The sequence below is a fragment of the Phoxinus phoxinus genome (genome assembly GCF_949152265.1).
Source record: "Phoxinus phoxinus genome assembly, chromosome: 14".
NCBI lineage: Eukaryota > Metazoa > Chordata > Actinopteri > Cypriniformes > Leuciscidae > Phoxinus > Phoxinus phoxinus.
The window spans coordinates 21,486,737-21,510,598 of NC_136889.1; the positions used below are offsets into that span (position 1 = coordinate 21,486,737).

Genomic DNA, 23,862 nt, shown 5'->3' on the forward strand with positions numbered 1-23,862 from the left:
TATGTATAATCTTAACAAATAATCTAACCAGTCTCGTATGATGTCTATATTTACCTCCGCAACTTGTCCATATGATCTGGACTTGATCGACGCTATCAGTTGGGCTCTTCGGGAGCTCTTTGGGCAGAAACAAACCCACAGAGTTAATAACACAGAGAATAACACACCCCTCTGATAAAACAATGGTACTGCAACATCACAACACTACTGCACTGCTGCAGAGGGAATGAAGCACTATGTAGTATTAAAGAGACAGATATGAATATGAATGTTTAACTTAATCTCTTACTTCCTGATTTGAAGGTCCCTCTCCAGCATCCTGCTGCTGCTCAGATTCCTAAAAAAACAAACAAACAAGACATACATGGTTTACACACACATACTACAAGAATATTCAGAATTAATTAATAATAGTTATGTGCTACCATTTAAAAATTTGGGTCGCTAAGATTTTAATGATTTTGTATCTTTAGCAAGTATTTTTAGTATCACAAAGGCTGCATGTACTAATAAATGAATACAATTTTCACTTCTTCCCTAACCTTTTTATATTAATATATACAACCCCATCTTCAAAAAAGTTGGGATAAAAAAAAAAAAAAAAAAAAACAAGAATATGTGATTTGTTCATTCTTTTTAACCTTTTTTTTTAATTGACAAAAGAACAAAGAAAAGTTTGCCAATGTTTTCACTGATAAACTTAATTGTATTTTGTTAATATAAACAACCTGCAACACCCTCAAAAAAAGTTGGGTCAGTGACCCAAGTGAAAAGGTTATAGAATATCCAAGTTAAATCCAGATAAAGTTAAGTCTCAGTCTTTGCAAACAAAGGTTTCATGAGAGATTTGTCAAACAATTCAAAAATAATATTTCTCAATGCAAGATTGCAAAGAATTTCACAATGCCAAATACACAATACTGTGAAAAGATTCAGGTAATTTTGAGAAATTTTGAGAATTTAGGAAACGCACATGTTGAATATGCGTGACCTTTGATCCCTCAGATGGCACTGCATTAGAAACCGTCATGCTATTGCTCAAGAGTACTTTGGAAAGGTATACATCAATTAAATGCAGAGATGTCAGCGAGTTCTCTGGGCCTGAGCTCATCTTAGATGGTCTAAAACAGTGGAAATGTGTTCTGTGGTCAGATGACCAAAAAAAAAGAAAAAAAGACTGAGTTCTCAGTCCTTAAGATGAAAGGGACCATCCAGACTTTCATTAGCAGCAGGTGCAAAATCAAACATCTGTCATGGTATGGGGTTCATCAGTGTAAACGGCACGGGGGACTTTTTCATACGTGTGAAGGTACCATGGATGTGGAGGTGGATGTTGGGATTGTACAGAGACATACACTGCCATCAAGATGACATCTTTCCTGGGAAGCAAGACAATGCCAGGCCTCATTCTGCATATGCCTAAACAGAGTGGTTTCATAGACACTCTACACCTGCAGTCCAAATCTGTCTCTAATTGAAAATGTACGGCCCATAATGTATCAGGCGAGATTGGGCAAAAATTCCACTTGCAAAACTGCAACAATTAGTATCCTCAATTCCCACATGATTAAAAAGTGGAATTAAAAGGAAAGGTGATGTGAGACAGTGCTAAACATGCCTCTGTCCCAACTTTTTTAGAGTGTGTCGCAGCCAAAAAAATCTTTATATATTTACAAAATACAACTCAGTTTGTCAGTGAAAACATTGAAAATTGCAAAAAAACAATTAAAAAAAAACATTGTCAGTTAAATAAAGGTGGGGGAATAAAAAAAAAAAAAGATTATTGATTTAATTGCATTTTACAAAATGTCCCAACTTTTGTCTACTGTCACTTTTGAGCAATTTAATGAATCCTTGCTAAATAAAAATGCTAATTTCTTTAAAAAATAATAATAATGTAACACTCATATACAGAAATATACTTACTGTACGGTTCCACTGCCAACTGGAATAGGTGAGGATGGCACCGTTTAGTTTGGGAACCAGGTTTTGTTGGATAAGATTCAGGTTTGGGTCTGGTTCAGCGAAAATAGATTTCTTCATACCCTCATAATGCTCATGGATATTTCCAATTTCCTGCGGTCCAGAAAAAATACACATGGACTGTTAACCAAACAGTCTTCCCATTCACACTCAACTCCTGAGCACACTTTTCAGTTGTCAAAGAAACCCAATTTGCATTTAAAAACTCACAAATAAGTATTATGGGTTTTTTTATGGGATGACCCTGAAAAAGTTTGTTTTGTTAAATTCAGTAAGATCAATATTTAAATCATGTCTTTGTTTGACTGATCAGTGACATCAGAAATATATTTTAAGTCCTCCTGTCTTGAAAATCAAGTTTTTAATGTTGTTTATATGTCTATGTGGCGTTTTTAATATGCTTTAAGAGAAACCATGTACAAATTCATAAGTCAACACTAATGCTGAGTATTTTCTTAAACCGTATACATACTGGGAACTATATTCTCAGAAGGCGAGCACTTCTGCGGAGTGATTAGCGCAACACTCTGAGCGAACTCTCTGCTCCTCACCGCGGGGCTTCTCAGGCGCTGCGAGCAAATCACTCCGCAGAAGTAGCAGTGCTTCGCCTTCTGAGAATATAGTTCCCAGTATGTATACGGTTAGAAGATGGCTGTGTCTCATGTGACCTTGTTATTTGTACACGCTGTGACTATACAAATCACAACATGTAAATAGGAAAATGTTGGCGTTATTTTGTCACTTATTGGGAGCAGTATGCTAGCTGGAGTCATTTAGCTCCAGTCTTTCTGCTAAGCTAGGCTAGCGGTGGGCACGTCAAACAGAGTTACGGCATGCACGGAGATGAAAAGGGTATGTATGGACTTATCTAACTCTGGGGGATACAGTGAATAAGCTAAAGTCCCAAAAAGTCGCTGTGTTCCTTTAAAATTGCAGTGAACTCAAAAACACGGTTTGAACTCGCTGGTGTTTCTGATGTCACAAATCGTCAACCAGTGGATCTCTGAGCTGGTGTGAGTGAGTGGAGGCAGGGCTAATTTGCATATTCATAGAACCACGTATACTAAATGAGGCAAGTGTGTAGAGTTACATTCAAGCTATTTTAAGGCAAGACTTTTTTTTCAAGGAATAAACATTTAAATATGTCATTTTGGTGATCAAAGATGAGTTTTAAGGGATAAAATTATTGACTACAGGGGGGTACATTGACTGACATGTTTTTATAAAAATGGTTTCCATGGTGACTCACCTCTAAAACGTCTGTGGTGATGAGTTCCTGAGGGCGTGATGACGGATCAACAAACTCTTCACAGATTTCTGTCTTCTTTCTATCTTCCTTCTTTTCCCCATAACAGAGCTGTAAACATTCAGAATGAGCAACGTTGGGCAATGAGTTAGCATCAGGTTGAATCAGTTTGTTAACATCAATAACCTGGATACACACAGCAGAAAAAAAATATACTGCTGCTGCATTGTCAACATGTAACACCGTTCCAACCGCATTCTTCTACTATAATATGACATATCCCAGTGATACAGGATATTCAATAAAGGGTGGGACTTTATCCTTAAGCCTGGAACACACCAAGCCGACGGTCGGCCGTTGGGCAATTTTTGTGCGTCAGCCGACTAAGTTTTCTCAGTGTGTTCCGCACTGTCGGCTGAAATTGGTCCTCTTCGGCTTTGTTTTGGCCGATTTGACATGTCGGGCCGTCAGTGAAAGAGGGAACCAGCAGGGGTTCAATCTTCAGCTGGCTGGCAGGAGCCGCCACTGGCATGTCACGTGACCTGTCAGTGGCTGGCTAGTTGTCTGGCAATCTGCCTTTGGCATGTTTCAGAAACCATTGATTTTTGGCAGTTTTTGTGTTTTGTGTTCCTCCCTCTCTAGCTTAGGCTATTTATCATGCATCTGTTGATATGATTATGTTATTTTGCATGATTGGCGTTTTAGAGAATTTTATCCCAATTAAACCAGTCAAATGGCCGTGATCAGACTGGTTGCTTACCGACGCTTTGCTGGACGCTAAATCCAGTCAGCCACGGCTGAACTGCGTGTATAACGCGTTGCCTGATACTCTCGCTGTAAGGAAATACATTGTTTTCTTTTTATGAATGTAATCTCATGCATCTATTCTTTAGGTATAGTGAAGTTTTAGATAATTTTATCCCAATTAAACCAGTCAAATGGCCGTAATCAACCGTTGCTTACAGACGCTTTTCCTTAACCAGTCAGATCACGGCCATTTGACTGGTTTAATTGGGATAAAATTATCTAAAACATCACTCGTACCTAAAGAATAAATGCATGCGATTACATTCATAAAAAGAAAACAATGTTTTTCCTTAGAGCGAGTATCAGACAAAGCGTTATACACGCAGTTCAGCCGCGGCTTACTGGATTTAGCGTCCAGCAAAGCGTCAGTAAGCAACCAGTCTGATCACGGCCATTTGACTGGTTTAATTGGGATACAATTCTTTAAAACGCCAATTATGCAAAAGAGCATAATCATATCAACAGATGCATGATAAATGAGCTAGAGAGGAAAGAACACAAAACACAAAAACTGCCAAAAAGCAATGGTTTCTGAAACATGCTAGAGTCAGACAACTAGCCAGCCACTGACAGGTCACGTGATATGCCAGTGGCAGTTCCTGCCAGCCAGCTGAAGATTGAACCCCGACTCGAGGGAACTCTGATTGGCTGTTCAGCTTACTGAACGAGTCAGTGCACGAGAATAATAGCAAAACAGCGAGCAAAGAAGTCAAAACGGTAGGCTACAGATAGAAGGCTGTTCTAATGTTACGTCATCTTACCTGAATGTTCCTTGGTGAATATTTCAATATCAACTGAACATGAGCGGAGTGGAATAAAGAAAGTGTGTACCAGAATTGATATTCAAAACGGTAAGCACGCATTGCATTTGTATTTGTAGCAAACACAAATGTTGCGGTTTCCCTTTTTGCATGACGAATATAGACGAATATATCTGCAGAAATACACAGTTGTCACATTTACACACAGGCGCAGAACGCGCATTCTAGCTGACAGTCGGCAGTAGTTCTCTCGGTGTGATCAAGTGCTGCTTTTTACCCCGAGGCGACAACAGTCTGCTTTCATCAGCACTAGTTCGTCGGCTTGGTGTGTTCCAGGCTTTAGGGAACTGACTGAATCGTCAAAGTTGATAAAAGGGAGGATTTGAGACGCCAAATAAAAAATAAAAAAACTTACACAACTTTTAAAATCTTAACAGATTTTAAAACACTATGCAATATATAATTGCTGACTTTGTAGATGGTTACAGAGGAAAAACTGGGCATCAAACACTAAATGACCAAAGATCACATACTGCCAGACTTACAAGTTGCTCAAAACACAACAAATTAATGCAGAAATGTGTTGCATTGCTTGTTAAATCCACTAATAATATATATATATATATATATATATATATATATATATATATATATATCCTCAGACTGGATGGAATCATAGTCCAAAGCTAAATTTCTTTTCTTTTTTTATAAAGATTTTTTGTCCAGAATCAGCAGACTAGCTCTGAATTAGAGTTCGACTTTGGTGCCGAAATCTAAAAAATGTGACGTTTTCCTCTAGCATTTTGAGCGATGTTGAACAGATTCTTAAACACCTCTGACTGGCCACTGTGTTGACGCGCTCAACATATATGTCTCTGTCTTAAGAACCCATTCAACAGTGCTCAAAATGCTTGAGTTTTTTTTTTTTCAATTTCAGCACCGACTTGGTATCAAAGTCGGTACTTTTTAACAACTTGAATTTCAGCAACTTTCAGCATCAACTCCAGATCGGGACAAAATTTGTGTAGTGTTTTCCAGCTTTTAGTTGTAACATTGTGTCTTGTATCCAGTTTGGATACAAGAGCACTAAACTTATAAACCTACTGGTGTTGGCAAGGCCGTGAAGTAGAAAGCTTTATCTGACAGGAGCTTCCTGAAGACATAAAGCACATCATAATGTTGAGCGTTCACTGCATCCCTCTGAAACTGCATGGCATCCTCCCAGTCCTTCAGAGCAATGCGGATCTACAGACATGCACAGAGATGGTCAAACAATTACAATACAATATAATCGAGTTAGAATGATCTTTGCGTCAAATATTTATTTAAATGGATTGTTTATCCAAAAATCTAAATTCCATCATCATTTACTCACCATGTCAACTTTAAACAGAAACACTAAAGGGCGATTCACACTGCACCGGCAGACAGCGACCAACAGACACTTCATCGTGTTTTGTCGGATCAGTCTGTTGCCGTTAATCGGCCCTTGTTTTCTTGTCTGATAAGTGACATATAGTTATCCGGTGATTGTACGCATTGGTCGGCGTCTGTCGGTGCAGTGTGAATTTGCCTTTAGACAAACAGCAACCTGTTTGAAGGCTGGCAAAGAATGATTAGATGTTGAGTGACAGCACACCTTCTCTTTGGGAGTGATGAGTTGTGAGTTGAAGAGCCCGTACAGCAGATAAAGCCCCGCCACTCTGATCTGGAAAGTGTAGGGTGGAAAGAAGTATGGAGACGCCACAGACATGATCAGACGAGCAAACATCCTTCTCTCATTTCCCTCTGGTTTACCGCTGCAGAAAAGAGAAGAGACAAAAGAAATAAAACTTCTAACTCCTTCCTTTTACTGTGATGATCGGTTTACATAAAATATCACCAAAGCAATAAATAGAAAAAAGATGTCTGTAATGTTCATAAAAAATAATAATACTTATTATATACAATTAAATATATAATATACTCATTTGGAATAAATAAAACAATACAAATAAAACATCATCAATATACAATGCAAATAAATGATATATTATATAAATATTGTGTGATATGATACATTTTATATGTATAAATATAAAACTACACTGAATACTACATAGAATAAACATTCAACAACATATCAAAGAGCAGTGGCTGGTTTCTATGCAGCTCAAGTATGAGTTTTGCTGCAGAAGTATGACTGCCTCTCCTAGTAAAACCCTTCTCGAAGATGGTTTTAATCTTATTTTAAAGCAATGCGTATAAAATTGTCACTTGCATCTAAAGTGAGTGATTTCATATGTTGAAGATGCTCGAGTCGTCAAACTCACTAGAAGATGCTGCTGAAGTTCATGTCTCTCCAGACCTCCAGAAACTGCTCGTACCGAACTGACTCGGTCGCCTGAAAACGAGCCAGTAGTTCTTCGCAGTCTGCTTTTACCGGCCCTCTGAAATTCTCCATCCTAGCCCTTAATCAAGACCACACAGGCTCAATTGTTTACATGTTTAAAAAATCTGATAAAAAAAATGCGTTTCATGCATGTTTCTCGCTTTGCTCATAAACACACTGGTCGGTGAAACGATTACACTTTCCTACTGCCCTCTAGTGTTTAGGCAGTACGAGTGTCTTCTTCTTTTGTGTTTTTTGGCAGTTGGCAAACCAGTTTGAGGTGTATTTCCGCAACCTACTGGGATGGAGTGTGAACTGTGAAGCCTCGATGAACGAAAAGAACAATTACATTAGAGAAGAAAAAAAAGAACCTATATCCTAATCTTTCTAATCAAATCTGTATCTCTTTAAATATTTTAGAAGAATATCGTACACCCTTCTGTGTATTATGAAATATATTCCGAACTGTAATGACATTGATTTCCAAATCTCTTTCTCTTTTATATGCCTCACAGTGTAAAAGCATGTTCAACTGTTTCTGATTTTCCACAATAAATGCAGCAGTCTGTCTCACACTTTCCTATAATGTGGTGAATAATGAAGGTTAGTGTCATATAGAGGTCATAACAGTATCTTCTCTTGTTTCCATATTATATAGCCTACCCTTCTTTCAAACCCCACTTTAGGTTGAATGCTGAATAGGTGTCTACCCTTTTGACTCTTTATTCAATTCTGGACAGATATTTCCAACTACTGTTTTAATAATACATTTTACTTCTGAATTTCTATATCAACCTCCTCTGTTCCCAATGACTTGGCCAGCTTGTCCCCTATGTTTTCCTCCTAAAACATACCCTTCCCCAAATTTTACCTTCTAAAAAGCTCAAATCACCCATCACCAGCACTGGAGCCTTCCAAGCAGTGGCGTAGTGGATGGGCACGTACAGGGCACGCATGGTGGTGTTGGGGATGCCACACTTCCACCTAAAATAGTTGCATTTATCACTTTCCATCTACAAATCCTCTAAAACTAAGTGGGTATCAGTGCTTGTGCGCTGCTCCCTAGATCATCTTATGTTACTGGCAGTTTGCCCTTTTTCAGATACAATGGCATCTTTCTTATTTGCATCTACAGGAGAAAATAAATAAAAAAAGCTGTTGGCATCCCAGACCAATCTGTCAGCATTCTAAATTTGGCAGACACTCTTTTCGAAAATTACTTTTACAATGCATTCAAGGTATAGGAATAATAGGAGTTCAAGCTTTCGAAGAAAGACCTTGGTGTTGCTATAGCATTAAGCTGTACGGTTTGCTTTAAGAAAATACAAGACACAGACTGTCATCATGGCTTATAAGTTTTAATTATAATTATAGTTTAATTTAAACCGTTTGCTTTAATAATTTACTCGTTTAGATCCATACAAACATCACATCACAAGTAATTTATCATAGAAACAAATACAAATCATAGTACAATATACATTTTGAAGTATAAGAATTTTTTGTCATTACTAGCCTAGTAAGTGCTTATGTTTATGGTCGTGCATTAGTTAAATGCTAAAAATGCTATGTTTGACTTCATGAATAGAAATCTATCAAACTGTGAAGGCATTAAAGCACAAGGCATGTTGGGGCATTAAAGCACAGATACAGTGCTCCTGTTACACAGTGAAGTTGGAAATCAAGCTGGCAACTGTAGCGTTCACAGCGGCTTCCACCATGCCTTGGCTCGTGAAGGGGATAATTGTACTAACAGCACCTAATGACAAACCACAACAAGACTTATTTTAGAAAACAATAATTAGTTTGAAATCACACATTGTGCATTTCCAGAGCAACAAATCACAATGCTACATCCAACATAGAAGATGAAACAGATGCTGCTGCTATAATAATGATTATTTTTTATTACTTATTTAGTTGAATAAACAGATGTTAAATAAAAATTTGGGGAGTGTTATGCAGCACTTATACAGTTCCTGACTTGTGAAAGAATCCACATTCATAATAATAACAACTATTCAATACTCAAGAGAATTATGGATTCACCTGCGTCTCCTGCTTTGCATGTACGTGTTCCAATTACAGCTCCAGCCACAGTGCCTCCTATGGCGCCTATAACAGCCATAACTACAATACAGATTCCACAGGTACCTAAATAAAATAAAGATTTCAGAAACAGTCAATCAAATATGGAATGGCATCTCTGCCAATAGCAAAAAAGAAACCTGCGGGCTTTATAGCAGTATATATGTACTGTACCGTCCTCTGAAGATAACTCAACATTCAGCCATTATTGTCGTGTATGACCCTGGCTACTGTACTAACTCAGTGTCAGGGTGTTACCAATCTTCTTTTCGGAGAACAACAATTCTAATTCTCAAATCCTTAGAGAGTTCTTTGCCATGATGTTGAACATCCAGTGGTCAGTATGAGAGAATAGTACTCAAAGCACCAATTTGAAGTGCTCTAATACAAGATACACAAATTTGAATGGTCCTGTCAAGCAGAAAAAAAAACATGAAAATGATGAATAGGACATGTGGCTTTGCATGGTTAAACGACGTACTGCTGTTATCACTTAGGGTGTATTTTGTTGCCAGCTATTTTGACAATACATATGTTGAGTTATCTCCAGAAGACAGTAAATATATACTGCTATACAAGCAGCACATTGACTACTCTAAAATATATCCAAGTTTCATTTCTATAATATTGTCCCTTGAGAAGATATACGAAAATGCTTGCTGAAATGTGAGGGGTGTACTCACTTTCGTGAGATACTGAATAAAAATTAATCAGAATATCAAGAAGTAATTTATACATTCTGTAAAAGTTTAGCCAGGGGGCTTCTTACCCCAGGTAGTGAGCCAACTTGCCCCTCTTTTAATATTTGACATTTTGCGCTATAGGCACGTTGACTGATCATCATACTGCACATGCTAAACTTATATCTAAACGGTACAGTTTAAAAGTAAACTTTGTTCTTAAGGTGACATCTTCCCCCATGTTACCTGTTCATGCTTAATATTTCCTGCATACTTAGCCTACATAAACAAAGAAATCTAAAGGCCTACTTAGAGTTAAGTCAGTTAGGGTCAGTTACCTGTGAAACCTGAGAAAAGTCTGAATAGGGTCCGTCTGCAAAGTGTAAATCCCAAAACCCTTCTGCACATTTTATATTATTTTACATTTATGCATTTGGCAGACGCTTTTAAAGCGACTTACATTATATTTCAAGTTACACATTTACATTCTTATCAGTTCTTGCTTTCCCTGGGAATCGAAGCTATTCAATAGCTTCATCGTGACTAAACTGACTGTCACCAAATTCAGTTCACACATCACTGCTATCCTGCTGGTTATACTACAATACTTAGTTTGATAAAAATGCATTATTTTTATGATTAGACCTATTCAACAACTTCACCCTTTTAAGAAAAAATATTCAATAACTTCACAATGTTATACAGTGTAATGGTAATGCCATCAAATTATAATTGTTATGTGCAATTACTTCCAAAAGTGTTGTAGCCTATTTACATAAGAGCAGTGGTGTGAACTAAATTTGGTGTTACAGTGAAGTTATTGAATATTTTTCATAATATAAAAGCAGTGTAGTATACTAGTGGGATACCACTGATGTGCAACACATGCTTTTTTTCCTGTTTACGGTCATAGAACACATCCGAAAACGGAATTGGGTCATTTCACTGACAATGTAAGCGAGGCCATTACGCATTCTGTCGGCGGGGAATCGTCCGATTGCTTTACGGCCTGCTGGCAGTTTAGGATTATAATTTGTTATGTTTAGCTCACCTATGGATTGAAGAGTAGATACCACGCCTCCAGACGGGACCCCTCCGCCGTTCGACATGGCAGAATAAGACATCATAGAGGCGGCAGCTGAACCTCTAACAATTCCACATACGGTGAAACCTAAACATGCTATAACAATAGGGACTGCTAAAACTATTCCCAGTCCAGCGCCTATTGGTGGAAATGGTATGTGTTATCAAACTTAGATGGATAAACATTTAAAAGACACTTAAACCAGTTAGCCATTATTTGTGCTGCAAAAATTATGTGCAGTTAAAATAATGTCTTCTAGTAAAACGAGATTCCGGATTTATTTTACCTGCTCCTACACCAGCTGCAATCAGTATACCTTATAAGAAAACAAACAGGTTATGGTTACGGTGATTATTAAACATTTAAGTTAACTGGTAGCTTATACGGTATACTTACAGTGAATGCGATCCATCTTAAATCAACTGCCGACGCTCTTCAACTGCGGACTGCGTGAGAGTTGCGTTTAAAGCCTCTGGGTATCCTTTTCAAGGAAACGAAACTTAGGCTATTTGTAAAGAGATTCGCGAAAATTTCAAATGACAAATCAAAATAGCCTCGCTCAAACAGCCTTCCTCATGTCAACAACAAGCAGCCACACTAACAAATCGCAGATTTGAAATTAATGTTTTATTCAGAAGGAAGAAAAGACACATATTTTTATGAGACAGCTAACGTTAGCGTATTTAGGCCACGCCCACACCGGGACAATCACCGTCTCATATATTTCTGTAAAATAAGCTCCTGTGTTGCCGATTTCGTTCTCCTCCAGCGGGCATACGTTAGTTCTCAAAGTAATGAGACACGTCACGCTCTGTCTCACTGCCTGTATCCACTTTTATGTCCTTAAACACATTACAGCTATGTATGGATCGACAGCTATAATAAAAACTTATTTCTGGGTTTTAGCTTGTTTGCTGTACCTTGTCACACAGCAGCTTTTAGGTATTTTTCTGTGCAGTGTTTTAATTGAGTAACATTTCTTAAGTGTGTTTTAAATATATTCATAATATTGACTTGAACTAAGTAATTTTTGTGGTTCTTGAAACAGATCTGTTTAATTCTCCATTCTCAAATATTTTGATAGAAAATGCTCAAATATATTAAGTTTATTTAAAAGAAATAATTGGTTGAACAAATACTAAATTATTTTAGTGAAAAAAAATTATAACTGTAAATTTTAGACAAAATTAACTGTTGGATTTTTAGTCTATTATTTTGGTATGTTCAACTCAAACAATCAAGTAGCCTAAATGATATTCAGAGATTTTTATTAAGTTAATAAAGTTAATTATTACTGTGATATTTACTAAGCCCCTGAACTATTTTTTGAAGTGTAATAACTAATATACAAACTAATATGCTTTAATCATGGGCGGAGGATCTCAGACAAATTTCAGAGAGGACCCCAACAGCAAAAAGAATACAACAGTTTTTATATACTAGGAGCATGGCAAAAATGAAAAATTAGATAATTTCCCTACAATTTGATTGGTTCTTCATATGCAAACCCATCTGTTACTAGGTAGAAGCAACTTAGATCTCAAATTATATAAAAAAAAAAAAATAGAAAAGGGTTAGAAGTTCATTTGATTACTCCACAATATGTTACAAGACTATTCTAGACAGTATATTTTTTATATTGTCTAGCCAGCATCTCAGAATTTTCCACTGGTGTCGACACAAACTTCAGAGTGCATTGTGTTCAGGTGGTAGAATGTTAGGCCTAAAGGAGAAGTAAGCTTAGATGTTAGAGTTATGATTAGTTTGATATACAGTTTACTATTTTATTAATTAAAAAATCCATCACAGATCACTCGCCACACAAACCGCATAGAAGGGAATTCTCTTTATGATCGTTTTCTCTTCTCTCTTTTTAGTGATCACTCCATTAATCAGCCGGTGTCGATACTGCTGCGACAGCAAGATCCAAAGGAAGCACCATATCAGACAAATACAAAACAAATGTCAATCATAATCATAAACATTTACATATATCTTTTAACATGCTATTATTATAAAATGCTGAAGTTTTGATTGTTTAGCCTAGCTGCCTATTTAAAAGGTTGGCTGTAGATTCAGAGCGTTCACAAATTAGCATATGGCATTTCTCTCTCGGAGTCGGAAGTCATATTCTTTCATCAAAACAACAAAATTAAATGGAACGACTGGGAGAATGTTATTTAATAAATAATATTAAATGTTATTTAATAAATGTTATTCAAATTTAATCTTGCTGTAGCCAAGGTGATACAACATACAAACAAAAATGGGGCTTGTTTATTGGTATGCTGTCATACTGACGGCAATGCTTGAGGCAATACATTCTCAATAGACAAAACATGATGAATATGTAGAAGTACCGGCATCTTTTTTTAGGCATGTGTTCAAGGTGTAGCCGGGCTATTCTTTCTCCATGACGTGGCTATTGTTTTTTACAGCTCATGTATTTTATTGTGACTGAGGGAACACAATGCACTGGGTGTATGTACTAACTACTAGGGCATTGTGGGAGTCTTTCATGTCTGTGCTATTAATCTACAACCAGTGTTACACATTTGACCAGGGCCTAAAATGAACACTCGCCAAGCATCATATATGTGAGTAAAAATGTTTTGGCGAGTAAATGAAATGTCAATTGCCTGGCAATATTTTTATGAATTCTAGCAATACAATGTTGTGAGAACATGAACGTGAACAAACACATGAACATCGCTCGGCAGGGCTGGACTGGGACAAAAAAAAAATCGGCCTTGGCATTTTGGCCCAGACTGGCCAACTAAACACCACCCATATTTGCACGCCCTTGAATATGTATAACAACTCCTATTCCTTAAAACCACTAATGCCATGTAGTGAGTGAGTAGGAATGAGTGAGAGTTAACAGATGAAATAACTCTAAATTTTTAATTTATTAAAACAATTGAACTATATATCCACAGTGATGCAATCACGGGGAAATGAGCAACCACTGTTACTGCATTCCTGACATCAAATACAGACATTAGAGAATACATGAAAAGAACATTCCAGTAATCACACTGATAACTTATATGACAAAGTAAAATTTGACAGGCCAAGAGAAGTCATTCAACTCATTTGATATTTAGAAGGAAAATATTGATTAATACCTTGATATTAATCACTCATTAGATATACATTGAAGCAGCAGTGGATTCCAGAATCCACCCCCTTCCCTAGTTTTTCTGCTGCTTCTAGTCGCTGTTTAATCAGCAAGCACACCAAGCCTGTGTCTGCTCAGCTCCCAGCGCAAGGCAGAATCCGAGGTGAAGCAGTGCTTTTGCCAAGCTAAGCACTACCCATTTCTAGCAGTTCAAGCAGTCACTGATGCTTTGGGCACGAGGAGGGAGCTAAGTCCCGCCAAGGCTGGACCACCCTCAAAGTGACCATGTGTTCACTTCCCAACCCTCTGTTCAGTTCGGAGTGTTGGAGGCGCTGTGTTTGTTGTGGGTACTGCGTCCACCCTACCAATGGTATGCATGCCCAGAACTTCCGCTGTCAAAGTGACTCAAATAAAAATCAAACACCTTCACAAATCCAGCTATGAGCATCAGCCCCCAACACGGTGCTGCAGCGAGCTGGCATCAGCGGCTCTCTCACCCCTCGCAGCCTGTAGCCAGACTTGAGGAAGCCATTCCTGGTGTGTCAAATTGGGTTTTTAGAGACAATAAAAAGGGGTTCGCTACAATTCACCCACTTCAGGGGGACTCGGATGCCAACGCTCACGTCCTCCGTCTCGGCACAGGTAGAGAAGTACAGGTTCTGATAGCAAAGGGCGCAGTTGAAGAAGTTCTAGCTGCCCACAGCGAGTCAGGCTTTAACAGCAGTTACTTGCTCGTCCCCAAGAAGGATGGCGGCCTCAGGCACATCCTCGACTTGATGTCTGAACCGCGCTCTGTTTAGACGGCCGTTTAGAATGTTAACTTTGAAACAAATCCTCTTGCAGATTTGTTTTTTATCATTGGATCTGAAAGAAGCATACATTCAAATCCAGATAGCTCCCCATCACAGACCGTTCTTGAGATTCACGTTTGCTTATCATATTAAGTAGGCAATTGCACCTTTACTGGTCTTTTGAACTGAAGGTGAAAAAAAAGTGTTAAATGTTATTTGTTGGTTTCTGTAAGCACTATGGCCCTGTAAAATGTTTAAACGAATCGCTCCCTTTACAGTTTCTGACACGTATATGGAAACTGATTGGTTCACATCTGTGCACTTAGATTAGCTTATAGATTCAACTTTATTGTCATTATGCAGACTACAAGTACAGAGCTAATGAAATACAGTTAGCATCTAACCAGAAGTACAGAAATATAGTGTTCAATATACAGATAAGTGCAGAAACAAGTCCAACAACGTAGTGAAGCTGTAGCTTACAATATGTACAGAATATATGAATATACAAAAAACGTATAAAAGAAAATGGCTTGCACAAACAAATGGCTTTTCAGCCCGCGGAAACAGTCAAACCGACTGCCTATTTAAGTCGCACTAAATTTCGATACAAATTTTTCGACTGAGTAGCAGTAGCGTCAACTCGCATATGCGCAGTAGTATGGCAAGCTACGCAATGCTTGTTCCCGTTATCCCAGGGAACCATGGTTATGTTAGTAACCGAAGCGTTCCCTTTCAATACGGTTCACTCGCATTGCGTCAGTTTCTGACGCGTATGGACATTGCACTGCAAAGTCTGGGTGACAAGGGCCCCAGGCAGTCTACCAGTCACCCCAGTAGGGCACTGCAAGTCCAAGTGGATTTAGCCTCCTGGTCCTCTGAGAAATCTGACCATCAGGTTGTGTTTCCCAACTGTCTGGCCAGCTATACCAAGCTTACATTTTTAAGGGGTAAGTTTTCAAGGTGTACGTTTTTAAGGGGTATTTTTTAAGGGGTACCGTTAATGATCCTACACCTGTGAGATCAAAGACGGATATCGCGGGATTAACGCTCGTGCACAGTGTTGCTAATAAATAAACTGGATGTAATTTAAGTTCTGTTGCTTTTATATGAAAATAAATTTAATGAACAAGACACCCAAAGTACTTAGTATTTTAGTACTTAGTAAAGTACTTTCAATAATTTTTACTTTAATACAGACATAATATGTTTATATATATATATATATATATATATATATATATATATATATATATATATATATATATATATATTTAATACAATGACATCACATAACATAGAGACCACACTGTCAGAAAGTTTGTGAATATTCGCTCATAATTTATACACATAAAAACATGATATCAGAGTTTTAAAATCAAACAAAAGAAAACAATAGGCTACATCACGGTTGTTTAAACCAATGAGCATTGAGCTGTGTCGTCAGCAAGGCTCCAGGCTGAGCCAGTTTGTTTTTGTTGCTGTTTGTGGAGCCTGGGCTGTCTACAGAGACCGCTTTTCTTTTCTTTTTTTACAGTGTGTTCAGGGTACAGGCACATAACACATACACTTCATCTTATTGTCAGGAAGTCCAGGCCTGAGTCTGAAATCATGCTCTAGTCCCTACTCATCAACATGCGTTACTGGCTTTCTGTTTTGTTTATCAACAGGAGATCATGTCGATAGTAGCCTAATCTTACTGATCCCTGATGTATTTAATCAGATTTACAGTTTGGATCCGGACAGTGCTACAGTACCCAAATACCCCAAACTTGTAATGTGTAGTGAATAGAGCATGGTTTCAGACCTACACAGGTTCAGGTGCATTTGTTCAGTATGCTTTTGTTTCTTCTGCTATCGCAGATGCTCTTTTTGTTTTTCCATATCTGCTGTTGCAGACGTACCTTTTTTGTTGTTCTATTGCTGTTGCCTTAATTTTGTTCAACCTAGTTTCACAATAATGTTCCTAGTGTCAAGTAAATGCTTCTTACTGTACTGTATAGCCTAAACATCGAAACATTCCCTCAAGTATATGTTCTCCATATCTAGATTGTGCTGCATGCTGTTATACCTGTGGAATTAAATGGATGATCCTGCTCATGTGCTGCTGGAATGGGTTTATGCAATAATGTGGTTGCACTCCTGTTTCAAACGGCTCATTACAGCACCATGGAGACACCGCAGACATGATCAGACGAGCAAAACACCTTCTCTCATTTTCCTCTGGTTTACCGCTGCAGAAAAGAGAAGAGACAAACGAAATAATAAACCTTTAAATTCCGTTTACTGTGACGATTGGTTTACAAAAATATCACCAAAGCAATAAATAGAAAAAAAGATGCCAGTAATGTTGATAATAAAAAAATATAATAATAATGATACTTATTATTATATAAAATGAAATATAATATTAATTTGGAATAAATAAAACAACATTTGAATATACAATACAAATAAACATCAATCAATTATATATGTATAAATATAAAAATACACATAATAATAATAGTACAGTAACCATTCAACAACATATCAAAGAGCAGTGGCTGGTTTCTGTGCAGCTCAAGTATGGGTTTTGCTGCAGAAGTATGACTGCCTCTCCTAGTAAAACCTTGCTCTTAGAAGATGGTTTTAATCTCATTCGAAAGGTCATTTTAAAACAATGCGTATAAAATTGTCACTGGCATCTAAAGTGAGTGATTTCATATGTTGAAGATGTTTGTCAAACTCACTAGAAGATGGTGCTGAAGTTCATGTCTCTCCAGACCTCCAGAAACTGCTCGTACCGAACTGAGGCCATCCTTAAAAATATTTTGGTTAACAGTAAAAAAAAAAAAAAGGGTCGGTATGTAGGTCTATTTTTTTTTTTTCAAGATTCAAATGTAAAAAAAAAAAAAAAAAAAGTACAATATTGGTCATGGTGATAACGTAGGTATAAATTTAAACAAATGTGCATATCGTGACGTCACTGACTGTGTTTACTGCCTCCTAGTGTTTCGGCCGTACGTGTGCATGTCAGCCTAATCTTTTTCTTCTGGTTTAATGACGGCTAATTCATTAGTGCCATCTAGTGCTTATTATATATTCTGCATGGGTACAAGGATTATTATTGTTTCTATTGAACCCTCTTTGAATACCAGCAGCAGAAACGGGAAAAAACATTTTTGTTTATGCAATTATCTCAATCCTGAAATATATCCGTCACCAAATTGTACCTTCTAAGCTCAACTCACCCATCACCAGCACTGGAGCCTTCCAAGCAGTGGGGTAGTGGATGGGCACGCACTGGTGGTGTTGGGGGTGCCACACTTCCACCTAAAATGGTTGTGTTTATCACTCTCCATCTACAAATCCTCTAAAACTAAGTGGGTATCAGTGCTTGTGCGCTGCTCCCTAGATCATCTTATGTTACTGGCAGTTTCCCCTTTTTCAGATACAATGGCATCTTTCTTATTTGCATCTTCAGGAGAAATAAATAAAAAAGCTGTTGGCATCCCAGACCAATCTGTCAGCATTCTAAATTTGGCAGACACTCTTATCGAAAATTACTTTTACAATGCATTCAAGGTATAGGAATAATAGGAGTTCAAGCTTTCCCTGGGATTTGAAGAAAGACCTTGGTGTTGCTACAGCATTATGCTGTACAGTTTGCTTTAAGAAAATACTAGACACAGACTGTCATCATGGGTTTATGATACAATATATTTAATTAATTTAAGTTTTAAATAGTTTAATTTAAACCGTTTTTCTCTTTTTATTAATTTACTCATTTAGCAGAACCTTTTATACAAACAATCCCAATCCCAAGCAATTTATCATAAGAGCAAATAAAAATCATAGTACCATGTCAAGTTTGAATAGATAGATTATAGAAGAGAAAGAGATTATTTTGTATTATTACTAGCCAAGAAAATGCATGCGTTTATGGTCGTGCATTAGTTAAATGCTATGTTTGACTTTGTGAATAGCAATCTCAAACTGTGAAGAGCCTGTTGGGGCATTAAAGCACAGATACAGTGATCCCGTTACACAGTGCAGTTGGAAATTAAGCCGGCAACTGCAGCGCTCACAGCGGCTCCCATGCCTTGACCTGTGACCGGCATAATTGCAGCACCTAATGACAAACCACAACAAGACTTATTTTAGAAAACAACAATTAGTTTGAAATCACACATTGTGTGTTTCCATAGCAACAATTCACAATGCTACATCAAACATAGAAGATGAGACAGATACTGCTGCTATAAAAAACAAAAAACATTTGACTTATTTAGTTGAATAAACAGATATTAAATAAAAATTTGGGGAGTGTTATGAAGCACTTATACAGTTCCTTACTTATAAAGAATCCACATTCATGATAATAATAACATCTATTCAGTACTCAAGAGAATTATGGATTTACCTGCGGCTCCTGCATTGCAAATCAATGTTCCACCCATAGCCCCAGCCACAGTGCCTCCTATGGCGCCTATAACAGCTTTAGCTGAAATAGAGAGTCCTGCGGCACCTAAACAAAATAAAGATTTCAGAACCAGTCATTCAACTATGGAATGCAAGGTCTGCCAAAATAACACACAAATACATAAATAAATAAGAATGCAATTAAATAAATGTGTTAATAAATAAATATACAAAGAATACAAAAATATATATTATTATACTTGTATTTCTTTATTTATGTTTAATTGTATTATTCCACATTTATTTATTTTTTTCATTTATTTCCAATTGTATTTATTTATAGATGTGTTTGTCTAGATTTGTTCATTTATGTCATGTATTTATTTCTAAATAGCGAGAGTTGCCGCGTGAGCTGCAAACGGAGACATGAAGTCGGACACTTTCTGGTTACCGTAGTGACCGCTCACGTGATGTTTGCATACTTTACCACAGCTGAAGTTAAATAAATGCAATATTTGCCAAATACACAGATGTTTCAGAGACATTTTCATTCAATACTTTATGTACTGCTTCATACAGCTTCTGTTTGAACAAGAATAAAGTTCAACATAAGCCTAGGCAGGCCTACTATCAATGAAGTAGAGTCTATGTTTTTTAATCAGTTTTATTTTGATAAACATGACACAATACAACATTGCGACTACTGTAAATATTATGAATGTGTGCGGACAGGACAAGCCTGCCGCATCACAAACATGCTGTAGGGGGACATGCTGTAAGTGACCCCCCTAGTAGAATGAGTCCTGATGCCTACTGGCGAAACTTGACTGCGCGCCTCATAGGCAAGGGCAATAGCATTCCTCACCCAATGTGAAATCATCTGTTTTGTGGCGGCCGCCTCTGTTATGGTCTCCACGACAAACAAATAGTTGCTCTGACTTGCGCCACTGGCTAGTGCGGTGGACGTAGGTCTGAAGAGCACAGACTGGACACAGCTTGTGAAGTCTCTCCTGACCCAGCGTTGTGAACGGCGGAAGGCAGAAGGCCTGAAGAGTGACGGGATGTACGGTCGAGAAGGGGACCTTAGGCAGGTAGTCAGGATGAAGATGCAAGATTCTTTTTAAAGAAGTTATAGCCATAATAAAAACCATCTTAAAAGCCAGAAGTTTATCAGACACTGACCCTAGAGCTTCAAATGGGGTCTTAACCAGACCCCCCAGAACATTTGCTTATTATTGGTTAATATCAGTTAAAGGATAATTCCGGTATTTTACACCTTGAGACTATATTGTAGTTTGTTTTGGATGAACAAGAGTGGTGGACAACATTTTTTTGACAATGGTTCCTCTCTCGAGTTTTTGACTATAATAGAATTGGCCATGGACCCATTTAACATTGGAGTCAATGGGCATGTCCGAAAATGTCATATTTTTTTTTTAAGGGGGGGCTTTTGAGCCCCCTTTTTTTAAAAAGCAGATCAGCCTGGTATGCCTGCAATACTGCCATCAGGTGCAAAGCAGCATCAGTCTGACCCCCACCAGCGTGGATGTTATTATACACGACTTGGTGGGGAGTGCTGACTCCTTAAATGACGATGAGCCCCAGAGAAGAGATAGAACATTGAGTGTCTCTTCGGACTGGCACATGGTTGAGCTGGCACATGGAGAGATAAGAAGCACACACACATCATGGTCTGAAGACAAAAGACCTGCCGATGCACCTGTGGCACATCTAAGCCTCTGACTTGCGCGCATTCCAATGATGTCACTGTCCGAGGCTATAAAAGCTCAAAGTCAATTCCATTGACGTGTTTGCACACATTCACAGCTGGTCACGCACAAAAGCATTCCCATACACTTAAATCAAACGCAGCATTGAGTATAGCTTTTAAAACGGTACGACTTAAACATTGGTTAAATTAATAATTAGCTCAACAATATAATAACACTTAATTCACAAGAAAACTGTCATGCTAGTAAAAAGAATAGAATTTGAGCTGACCTGTGGCTTTTTAATGGTTCCCAAGAGTCTGAAGTGGATGTTGGTCAACAAAAAGATATCAGGAAATAATATAGGCATATACGCTTATATAACTTTTTTCAGAGAAATTACGGCTAACTGCGTCTGGTTTTAAAGATATAAAGCTTTATTTCCAAGCATACTGTCGCTCCGAGCAAGATGATGCATGCTAAACCTTTTTAATAGGCTATAGTGCACTTTAGTAATAGGGGATTGTATGTATTTTAATATTTATAATAGGCTATATATATATTATACACTGTAACATTTTCTAGCGACTGGTCACATCTAAATTGTTCAATTGGCCCAAGTGAAATTCTGCATATTGATAAAATTTTGAAAATGTTGAGTTGGGGAGGATATACATTTTTTTTTACAGTGTATTATTTATTTTATATACTATACTTTTGATATAATTCTGATTAATATAATGCATACATTCCTATTGATATAATTCTAATATATATATATATATAAAACAATTAGCAAATGTTTCTATTTATTAATAACAACTTGGGTGATCATCCAGCACATGCTAAACTTATATATAAATATTACAGTTTAAAAGTAAACCCACATTGTTCCTTATGGGGTCATCTTCCCCCATGTTAACCTACTATATGTTCATGCTTAACATTTCCTGAATACTTACGTTAACAAAGAAATCTAAAAGCCTGTTAGGAAACCCTGTTAGGGTCTACAGATGTAAAATAGCCTTTTAGGCTAATTCTGGCACATTTACATTTATGTTTATTAATGTGCATTGCCCCTGTAAACACAATAAAATGAAAAAAAATGAAATGAAATGCAGTAAGACACCCAACGAGTTCTATATCGCTTAGGCTATATCCTGCCCGAAAAGACCATAAACATTACAGATGAGTTAATGTACATACATATTTTAAAAAAATATTCATGTGCGACTAAGCTAGGATACACTGCAAATTGGGTGATTTTTAGGTCTATGACTGTAAGTCAATGATGCATTCTCTCGGTGGGGAATTGTCCGATTGCTTTACCACCTGCTGGCAGTTAAAGGGATAGTTCACTTTAAAATTAAAATTCTGTCATCATTTACTCACCCTCAAGTTGTTTCAAACCTGTATTAATTTATTTCTTCTGCTGAACACAAAGAAAGATATTTTGAAGAATGTCAGTAACCAAACAGTAGTCTGTACCCATTGACTTCCATAGTAGGAAAAAAAAATACTATGGAAGTCAATGGGTACAGACTACTGTTTGGTTACTGACATTCTTCAAAATATCTTTCTTTGTGTTCAGCAGAAGAAATAAATTAATACAGGTTTGAAACAACTTGAACTATCCCTTTAATTAAACTAAGATTTGTTATAGCCTATTTATCTCACCAGCGGCTTGAAGAAAAGCTACCACACCTCCAGCTGCGACCCCTCCTCCGTTCGCCCCGGCAGCAGCTGCCATCAAAGTGGAGGCAATTGAACCTGCAGCAATCCCACCTGCGGTGAAACCGGCCGCTGCTAGAACAGCAGGAGCTGCTGCAACTGCTACGACTATACAATTGGTGGAAACATGGCATATTTGAACTTACTGGTTTAAAAATGAACAGTTAAAATAATGTCTTCTGTCTAGTAAAACAAGATTCCACATTTCTTTTACCTGCTCCTGCACCAGCTGCAATCATTGTACCTTGTAAGAAAACAAACAGGTTATGATTACTGTGATTGGTGAATATATAGCCTATATATATATATATATATATATATATATATATATATATATATATATGGTTTAATAAATGGCCCAAATATATATATATATATATATGGTTTAATATATGGCCCAAATATATATATATATATTAGGGGTGTACAAAGCAGCCGATATTTGTATCTGTAGGCTATTTGTATTTGTTGATGGGGGAAAGTATTTGTATTTGTATTCGAGTAAGGCGTAACATTTTTTTTTTTTTTTTTTTTTTTTTTGCTTTATACTTCTAATTTACGTTATAGTGTAAGTATTCTTTAATTATGTCCATTATAAGTATGGACATGCAATATTGGTTGATGTTTTTCCATAAATCCAGCAATGAAACAAGGAACGTCATTGAAAAGAAAATAACATAACAGCCATTACCTCATCCATGGTTGAACCAACAACTAATAAAATACCATTGTGAACATTATGCAGCTTACATCTTGCTGTCTGCAAAAGACAGAGTAACTTAAACGTACCATATAACTCCCACACGTGCATACAATTCGACACAACTAGCATTTTTAACCGAACGTTAACGTTACTCTGTCAACAGCCTATTGTCTAAATTACCGCGCTAAACAGAGCTACGTAAACAGAGCGAACATGAGAGTATCCTGCAGACGTCAATAATGCAGCGTAATGGAATAATCTCCCGATCAAACTCCGCTTCTAGAAAGTTATAAACTGCCTCAGGAACCCAGTTAAGGTACAAAAATATATTCAACAAAAATAGTGATGCAGTTACAGTAAGTGTTTTTTCGCTCAGCCGAGCC

At 37.3% G+C, this 23,862-nt stretch overlaps 3 protein-coding genes across 6 annotated transcripts in view; all 3 read right to left on the minus strand.

The window, feature by feature from the left end:
* Positions 1-7,428, minus strand: part of snapc1b (small nuclear RNA activating complex, polypeptide 1b) — a 9,481-nt gene extending 2,053 nt beyond the window's left edge. The window contains exons 1-7 of the mRNA XM_079635304.1: positions 7,110-7,428; positions 6,437-6,596; positions 5,902-6,042; positions 3,233-3,340; positions 1,927-2,076; positions 290-337; positions 55-117 (exon numbers count right to left, since the gene is read on the minus strand). Coding sequence (XP_079491430.1) covers positions 55-117; positions 290-337; positions 1,927-2,076; positions 3,233-3,340; positions 5,902-6,042; positions 6,437-6,596; positions 7,110-7,240 — 801 coding nt within the window. The 5' untranslated portion in view covers positions 7,241-7,428. The remainder of the gene's footprint in view (positions 1-54; positions 118-289; positions 338-1,926; positions 2,077-3,232; positions 3,341-5,901; positions 6,043-6,436; positions 6,597-7,109) is intronic.
* A 1,078-nt stretch (positions 7,429-8,506) lies between these two features.
* On the minus strand, positions 8,507-11,715 carry LOC307010585 (interferon alpha-inducible protein 27-like protein 1). Its single transcript, XM_079635374.1, has 5 exons — positions 11,417-11,715; positions 11,307-11,336; positions 10,988-11,158; positions 9,218-9,322; positions 8,507-8,927 (listed from the first exon to the last, which is right to left on the minus strand). The coding sequence occupies exons 1-5, from the start codon at positions 11,430-11,432 to the stop codon at positions 8,830-8,832; spliced, it is 420 nt and encodes a 139-aa protein (XP_079491500.1). The 5' UTR covers positions 11,433-11,715; the 3' UTR covers positions 8,507-8,829.
* Positions 11,716-12,601: 886 nt separating this feature from the next.
* ifi27.3 (interferon alpha inducible protein 27.3) lies at positions 12,602-23,536 on the minus strand. Of its 4 annotated transcripts, none has more exons than XM_079634846.1 (6): positions 22,991-23,063; positions 22,723-22,884; positions 19,338-19,442; positions 17,665-19,046; positions 17,004-17,166; positions 12,602-12,931 (listed from the first exon to the last, which is right to left on the minus strand). In XM_079634846.1, exons 1-4 carry the CDS (start codon positions 23,013-23,015, stop codon positions 18,958-18,960), a joined length of 381 nt encoding a protein of 126 aa, XP_079490972.1. In that variant the 5' UTR covers positions 23,016-23,063; the 3' UTR covers positions 12,602-12,931; positions 17,004-17,166; positions 17,665-18,957. The 4 variants fall into 4 exon arrangements, with proteins under 4 accessions (XP_079490972.1, XP_079490973.1, XP_079490971.1 ...); XM_079634847.1 differs by lacking the exon at positions 12,602-12,931 and adding an exon at positions 23,468-23,536 and having other exon boundaries at positions 16,225-17,166; positions 22,991-23,020; XM_079634845.1 differs by lacking the exon at positions 12,602-12,931 and having other exon boundaries at positions 16,225-17,155; positions 17,665-17,733; positions 18,166-19,046.
* Between the last annotated feature and the right edge of the window lie 326 nt (positions 23,537-23,862).